General features: G+C 33.0%; 1 protein-coding gene across 1 annotated transcript; it reads left to right on the forward strand.

Moving 5' to 3' along the window:
• Nucleotides 1-1,868: 1,868 nt before the first annotated feature.
• On the forward strand, nt 1,869-7,133 carry LOC108375810 (aquaporin AQPAn.G-like; the record flags this gene model as incomplete). The annotated part of the gene is made up of 2 exons (XM_017631956.1): nt 1,869-2,183; nt 6,943-7,133. Coding segments are annotated over exons 1-2 (330 nt in total), but the record flags the coding sequence as incomplete, so codon positions are not given.
• Between the last annotated feature and the right edge of the window lie 1,903 nt (nt 7,134-9,036).

Genomic DNA, 9,036 nt, shown 5'->3' on the forward strand with positions numbered 1-9,036 from the left:
CAGTTTAAACGGTTAAATTATGCTTTTTATTATGAAGAACATAACCGATCAGTATACATTGCTTTCGGGGTCCCCTGCGGGAACTTTTTGTACCAGGTTTTGACGAACACGTAATCTTTGTTGGGGTTTCATCATTCCTTAGTCATTTCTTTTTTTTTTTAGAAAAAAGTCATATGCCTAATGTGCATAAATATGAGCAGTGTTGCCGCGAATCATTTTTAGTGGTAGCCAAATTCCTTTTAAAAAAGGGGGCTAATATGACCCAAAAAAAATCGTTGTGGCTAAAAATGGTAGCTAAAATTTTTTTATTATATGTATACATATATGAGTATACACACAAACATTTGCAATAAGTAGTATAGAAAAATAATGAGCTCCAACCAAAAATCTACAATACATATACACACATATATATACATATATGTATATCTTTCTTAGTCTAAAAATTCATGTCTTACATAAATGAAAAAAATCAGATCAAATTAAGTGTATAAAACTTTTTCCTGTCAAGGATGAATACATTTGTCAAAGGGCTAAATATGGGCCAGTAGCAATTTTAAATTTATATGGCCAAAAAAAGTGTGTGCTAAATCTAGCCACCAAAGGGCTAAAACGGCAACACTGCATACGAGGCCTTCAAAGAGTAAAATACTGTATTTATTATCTATAGATTCTTTCTCTTATTACTCAAACAGATTTTTTTTAGATAGGCTCCTCTGGCTCTCATGGCCTCGTATGTAAGAACGCGCCCTTAGGCATGCGTTACACTGTTATCATAACTGATATGTACATGCATATACTCATATGAGTATGTGTGTTAACAATACTTGTTCATGTCCAGACGTTCTAACATTTTTTTTTTTTGTTTTATTTTTGCTGCTGCTGGTGTTTACACAGATTTTCACAAAGTTTTTATACCGTTCCTGTTTTGCTGCTTTTATCAGCACTTGTTGAGAATACGTCAGCAATCGCAAGAACTCGGGTGTGTCCTCAATATTTGGCAGAGTCACAGCCAAAGCAATGAAATTTTAACAGCTGAAATGAGCCAACCCCGCCGAAAAAAAAAAGAAAAAAGCAATTGCAATCAGACCAAACGCTTTAGTTCAAAACTCAAACGTCGAGCAAACGCACCTGCCGCCACCGATCGCGAAGCACAGCAGTTTGAAAAAGTAGATACACAAATTAGCCAACAAAAAAACAAAAAAAAGAAGTAATAAGCACAACGCAAGCGCTTAGCGTGAAATACTTTGCATTATTTGCTATTTAATTACACATTAGGGGTATTCTCTGAGTCTTGCAAAGCCCTTGCACGGTGCACGGATTGCACGGTTTGCAAAGCTGTCCCATACGAAAACCGGTTTTTACCGTGCAATCCGTGCAATCTGTGCACCATGCAAGGGCTTTGCAAGACTCAGAGAATACCCCTATTGCGTATTTATAAATTATATCAATTATACGCGTCGCCGCTAACATATCTGCACAGTGTGATTTACTTTTGCCGTTTAGTTGACAATTATTGCAATTAATTAACAATCAAATATATATTCTGTTAATATTCTTGTCGATTGTTTGATTTTTATCTTTGCTATTTAGCGCGCGTAACACTCGTGTTTATGTCGATTGGTGCTCATTGCCAGAACAAGGTACATAGCTACTTACAGATAATGCGCGTAAAACAATAAAAATACAAAAAAAAAAAAAAAATAAAAAATAAAACTCATCATCAGTATCAATACTCGCATAAATAAAGTCACTAATAGCAGCAGCGCAGCGCTTGCCGAGTGAAATTATTGCAACGTCGAACGAAAAGCGTATCGCTTCAAGTAGAAAAGTCATAACGCTCGCCAAAAGCGATCAGTTAGCACTTCAACGTCGGTGTCGGCATCGTTAACTCGTTTTAATTTCGTTAACAGCTCATTCGCCGCGCCATCCCCATTCGCACAATCGGGTAAAGCATCAAATTCGTATGCAACAAAAAATAAAAATTGCTAAGCGAAATTCCTGCTCCAGTGCTTAGCTGAGTGATCGCCGAGTTTTTAGTTGTATGGCGTCGGCGGTTCAACAGTCTCCTCCCGCTCCGGTAGACACATCGACACAAGTGCAAATCTCCTTCGAACAACGTCAAAAGCGAACATTCCAAGAAACCACAGAAATGACCTACTCAACGGATCGCCTTTCTGAGGGTAAAAATATATATGGTTTTTTTTTGTGATTTTTTTTGTTAAAAAGTGATGAGAAGCTGCTGAAATATAAGTCATTTCAAAAAGTGAAAGTAACTTAAGAGGGAATATAAGATATTCATACCAAAAATTGGTGGTTTACTAATGGACGTAGTGGTCAGGGTTAAAAATTAGATTTATGTGATTCATAAAAGCTATACCAGAAAAAATAGAATTGGAAAAGCGAGTGGAGCATTTAGTAGAGAAAGTATTTTCCTTTGAAATTTAAGTTTATTCCATGGGTTGAAAATAATCATTAAGGATACTCATCTAACCTTTAGACCTAAACGTTAACTAATTTTCAACATAACTCCCGGCGCTCGGTGATTAGCTGTTCAATTATTCGTAGTTTACCTCGTAACGCTATGGATTTTAATGGTCTCTTTGCGAAGCCAAGTAGTGGCTACCCAGAGAATTAATATTTTTGCAATATTTAGATGCCAGTAGCAGTGCAATCTAATATTATCGGAAACAGTTAATCTGAGGTGGATTTAATGCATACAAACATAGTACAGTGCCGAACAAAAGTATTGACACAGTGAGTTTTTCGCAATTTAAATTAAGTATTTTATTCTAATTTATTTTCGATAATTTTTTATAAAAACATAGTTCTTTCTACACAAAATCCCATAAAAATAAAATCTATAAACTTTGTGAAAAACTCAGGAAAAATTAATAAATTTGCATACTAATCAGCAACTTTCTATTCACGCAGGTTCTTCAGTACAAAGTATGTTCGAAAATTATTTTTTTATAAAGAAAATGTGCAACAAATTTGCACTTTGTTGTAGGGCTAAACAACTGCAATTTAGAATTTTTCTAAAAAATCTGATTTGAAAGTAGCAAATTAGCACGCAAATTTATTGAAATTTCGTGAGTTTTGCACACAGTTTAGGGATGTTATTTTTATGTGTTTTAGTATAGTAAGAAATATATTTTAATAAAAAATTGGCGAAAAGCAATTATAATAAAAAACTTTGCATGCATTGCGAAAAATTCTCTGTGCGAATACTTTAGTCCGGCACTGTATGTGTATTATAAATTATTTTTGAAATTTGTGATAATTTTATTCAATATATGCCTTCGATGTCCTACAAAAACTTTCAAATGCATTTATATCCGCTAACTCCAAAGTAAAAATATCTGCATACAAGATACGTATTTTGTAAGAGTTAAATGCTTTTTAAACCGCTTTTAATTTTTGTTTATATCCTTGGTCGAGCTTATGTCTATTTAATTTGTGCCATTTACGTAGAACTAAAACCCCCGAAAAATAGCCACATCTGGTATACTGATGAGTCTGGGGTCTATTGTTTACGACCTAAAGGGCTTCTATCCATTAGTATGGGGCAAATTAACCCTGTACATGAATCCGAGCTATGTATGAGCCAGTGGATACTGGATAGAGGGCGGCCAACAAGGAAATCTGCATACACTCGCCGTAAAAGCACACGAAGCTGGTGTGGCATTGCCTTTAGCTCTCGACACTCATATCATCCGGACAACGAAAGGGCAAATTATCTCGGAATGGGGATTCATTGACCTTATATGGACCTCCGTTTGCCCAAATTACTATGTGTGGATGAAGGAGGAAGCACTAATGAGCAAATAAGGTGAATAGCAGACAGACTAAATCCTTCCTGCTGGAAATAACGACAAGGAGAACTAAAGAACTTCTTCACCTAACAAGGCTCGGCTTAAGAATGATTACAAGCTTAATTTGACAGTTCAATTAATGGTATCTTCAACACACGACAGCTGTGCATTCTACTACCAAATTATTCACAAAGTTGCATGTGCGGGTACATTTGATATAGAATTACATAATTCAACTTAAAAAGTACGAAAACTTGCATCTAAATATTCTCATTTCATTGCTCATTTCTTCTTCAAATATTTTGTATTTAAATTTTCTTATCTCAACCCAATTTAAAGATTAGATAGTGTTAACATTTGATCTTGCAGTTATAATGTAGGCAATCTGAATGTTTGCTCTCTAAATACCGCGATAGGATGGTAAATCCTATAAACAAAAAACACTTATGTACTTCTAAATTATTAAATTGATTTATGATTATGAGCATGCCTAATCCAAGATAACGTGTCTCTGATAAACGTAGCGCCGCTAGAAATAAAAATAAAATATTACGATGCCTAAGATAAACAGTTTTATGGCAAATTTGACCAAAAATTTTACTGCACAGCTTTGATTTCTCAAAACTTTGGTTTTCAAAATTTCCTTCAAATGCTTAAGAAGAAAGAATACTAGTGGCGGCGTACTCATAATCAAATAAGGTGGACACTAAAGTTAGTTCCAAATTTTTTGCATACTTTTCAATGGTATATTCAGCCTTATCATGAGTTTCATTTTCCCCGAAACGGTTCACTTTTCACTTTTGGTTTCCATGGTTTTACTATGGGCGGATGACAAATTTTCGGGTGAATTTTTTTACAGGCGAAACTCAGGATAAGGCAGATTATATTACTGCGAAAAAATCCGTTTCACAGTAACTCCATTAAAAAAACAAAACCATTGTTTACAGTACAGTATTTTTGGAAACAGTTTTTCAATAAAATAAAGGAATTAATGTTACTATTTGTACCTGTTGTACACACCGAGACAAAACGATACGGCCATCTAATTGGGCCATTTACATAAATCCAAATTTTTATATTCGTACAAAATTTATAAAAAGTAAACAAATTGCACAGCGAAAATTTTCAAGTACGAAGTGTCTAAAAATACCGTTTATTTTTAATTTTTAATTTTTTTTTTTGATACTGTCACGCATTTTTTCAATACAAAGTTACTATGTTCGATAATTGGTTTTGTAGTTATGGATGAAAATAATAACACCGTCGGTAAGAAAAATTATTAAAAGTCAACGCGAATTCCTAGCCTCTTGAAACTTCCACATTATTATTAGAATTTATTGGGCTACAAAACTGCGTACTTTAAATTTTTCTATGAAAAAAAAGTTAATTGTTATGAAATTTTTGAATTTCAAAATAATCAGAGATAAGTCGTGGTATGAGAATTTTTCTATAACTACAGCATTAACTAACTACTGCAGAGCATTAATATTCACAATATTTTCACTCATTGTCAATAGAAAACTTACAGTGAAAATTTTTCAAATCCTTTGGTACTTTTTCATGATTTGACCAGCTAAATCAAATGCTTTTGTTCCGATTCCCATCTCTTCCAATTTTTTGAAATTTGTTGCACAGTGCTAAACTAATGCACATTTCCTTTTAAACTGAGTATCAGTAATTGTACATAAAAAAAATTATTTTTAAAACTAAATATTGAAGCGGTAATGAAAACATCACCTAAGATTTTTTTAAGTTATTCAAGTGTGTACTACAAAAGGTTGTATTTCGACACACTGATACTCAAAAATTTCAGGTGCTTTTATTGAACTTGTCCATAATAGCTTTTTAGCTGAATAGATAAAAATTTGGTTAAACACTGACTCATACATATTTTAAACGAATTACCTTTGCATTGGTGCCTAGCCTGCCCTCGCGTATGAGTAACTTTTTGAATTTATGTAATGGCGTTTTCGTTTCTACAAAAAATGTTGCCTTCTCATCGCCATCTTCTTAGTGTATGTGCGCAAAGGCAAAGAGAAGGTTGTATTTTTCGGTAGAAACAAAATCGGCACAAGGTCTTTGGAAAAATACAGATGGGCGGATAGGAAAGTTTCTGGAGACAAGTTAGATTTGTCTAAAAATATATATCTTTATGTCGTGTAAATTTACCCTTTTTGGAGGAAAGCTTCACCAGATGTCCTCATACTCTGGTCGTTCCATACAAAAAAAAAAAAAAAAAAAAAAACGGATTACATATCGAGCACGAAAGGTTCATTTCATTATTTCCATTATTTCCTTTTAAATGAATAAAAATACTATGTGACTAGTAAATAATATTAATTTTACATGCCAAAGGCAAAGTTTATCATCATTCATAAATTACAGTAAACAACGAATGTGGCTGCAGCGAGCTTGCCATGCGTACCTACTTACATACATACATACAATGATTTACACACATTTGCGATAAAGTCAACACCACGCTTGTCAATCATACAAATCACTTACACACTCTGCGGGTGATAGCAAAAAACAAACAAAAAATATATGTAAATAAACGCAGAAATAAAAAATTGTGTGGTATTTAGCCACTTATTTAGTGAATGGTAAAAAACAAATATGCATAGAAATAGTACTCGTATGAATATGAGTATGCGTAAACCAATTGATTGCTATCTTTTGAATGACACTCACTGTTTTAAACGGATATTTTTACTATGTTGATTGATTTGCCCAACGGCAATTTAAAATTTTACTGCCTGAACATCAAAATGCTTTTACAGGTCTAATAACTTTTGCTTTGGTTTTATTTTATTTATTTATTTTTTTTGTTACTCCGCCAACAAAAGAATTCTTTGTGGTTTATTATTTGGATGCTCCTTAAAACAAAGAAGCGTCAACGAAAACAAATTTTGATAAGACTCAATGTCAATGCTTTATGAGTTTAATTAACTACAAATAGAGGCACAAAGTGGTTTAGGGCACTCCCAAATTTTTTTTTTTTTTGTGTAATAGTTAGAATGGGCTTATAGATTTTTTTTGGTTTATATTTTTTTACTCTCCCATATCTATCTACCTGTATTTTGCTAGCCAATTTCACAAATACTTCATTGCTTTTCATTTGCAGATATTCCCAAAATCATTGGCGTCAGCGATGTCACACACAAACGTATATGGCGTGCGCTGATTGGCGAATTTTTAGGTACCTTCTTTCTGGTTGCCATCGGTGTTGGCAGTTGCACTGGCTGGGGAACGTATACGCCATCGGTGCCGCAAATTGCCTTCTGCTTCGGTTTGGTGGTTGCCACAATGGCGCTGGTAAGTGTGACCAAAAAATATTTATTTACATACATACATAAGAGAATTTACATGCCGATGAGTGTATGTATGTATGTTTGTTTGTTTGTATAGGTACAAATACACCTATGTGTTGTATTTACACTAACGCATGCCACAATTTGTTATGAATCATTCTAAGCCGATATTCTATTATCTCAATTTCCAATTAAGTTATAATGTTTTTAACTAACTTTTCAAGTCGATCCACTTTTTGCGAAATCTGCTCCAAACTTCATTCTAAAACAAGCTAAAGTAGCAGTTGTTTATCAAACGCAGCTAAGGTCATTGACGAGGTCAGCCAAGTGATTCAAGTTAAGTACTCCTCACGCTTTTCAATTGCTCATCTCCATTTAAATCGCTGACAAACAAATTGGAAAATATTGGCAATTAAATAAGTTTTAATGCGGCAGATTAGGGTAGGTTATAAAAGCGGCGAGTTGTTAGTAAATGCAATGACTTGATGCAATCCACTATCAGATACAAATTAAAACAATATAACATCAATCTTATAGTCATACAAATACAGCAAATAACTGGCGTACTTAAATAGTTTGATAGTCATGAGGTGGTAAAAAAGTTAATCCTACAAAAAAAACAGAAAAGTATATGAATAATCAAAAGATTTCAGAAAAATACTGAGATGTATATGAGCTGAAACGATTTGAAAAAACCTAAAACCAAATGTTTTTTTTTTGTATATATAAAATCCCCTCAGATAATAGAAAAGTTTAAGTTTAGAAGGTACGAATAAAAATGCTTAAAATTTCATCAACGAAATTAAAATAATGAGATTTTTTAGATGGTATTTTCAAAACGGTAAACCTTAATATTCTTTCCGAAATTTGTTGGCCACAAAAGCCAAAAAAATTCAAAACATACGAAAAAATCTATTAGCTCATGAAACTAAATAGTAATATAGTAAAACTGCGTGTTTAGTTTTTCTCTCTCACGTCAGAATTTTTTAAAAAGACCTCCAAAAATTCCAAAAATCTGATTAATTCAAAAAAATATTTAAAAAATGCAGTGCAAGTGAGAGAAAAAAACGTTTACAATAAAAAAATATTCCAATTTTTTAGGTACATATGTATTCAAGGAAAAAATTTTTAAATGACATTTGCGATACCTTTTCGTCCTAAAAAAAATAGTCTTTTTCAATTGTACAGAATTTTCTCTTTCATACACAAATTGTTATTCTACATTGAACTGATTTATATTTAAGAATTATTCGAATAAATCATATCTGTGAAGTTTCAAAGTCCTTAAAAAAGCCTGACGTTAGAGAGAAAAACAAAAAACGCAGTTATACTATATTTGGCCCCTGTCGCAAGGTGTAATAAATTGTATAATTCTGGTGGAAAAGCATTCGCTTTTTTGGGAGGCGCCCTAAATTACATATTCATATTTATGTTACCTTTTCTTCTAATGCCTGCCTCGCTGCGTTGATAGGAAAACTGAACAGTGCCAATCTGGAATAAAACTTCATTTCTGCCACAATATAGAAGCTAGAATAGAACTGTTGTGATACCTAGTATAAATAGGAGGTATGTACTTTTATATCAAGTTTTAACATATCTACAAGTTTTTGTGATTTTCTGTCGAGGCAGAAACCTCGAAATGGATCTTGACATTCATATTTACAAATTTAGGTCTCATCGGTCTCCCAATTCAAGATCAGTCTGAAGCGTGTTATACTCATTCCATTTTACTAAAAATTTTATCATTTGCAGCCCAAATAACAAACAAATGTATATATTTTTTCATAAATATCAAAGTACTTTTCTAATTTCTTGCAGAATTCTTCCTTCAAACTGTTAACTTTTAATTGGTAGAAAAAATCATTTGAGGGAAATGATGTGCGAAAAATGTTCAGTACTAGCAGTTG

The sequence above is a fragment of the Rhagoletis zephyria genome, unplaced genomic scaffold (assembly GCF_001687245.7).
Source record: "Rhagoletis zephyria isolate East Lansing unplaced genomic scaffold, Rhagoletis_zephyria_1.1 Rzeph_scaffold_09462, whole genome shotgun sequence".
NCBI lineage: Eukaryota > Metazoa > Arthropoda > Insecta > Diptera > Tephritidae > Rhagoletis > Rhagoletis zephyria.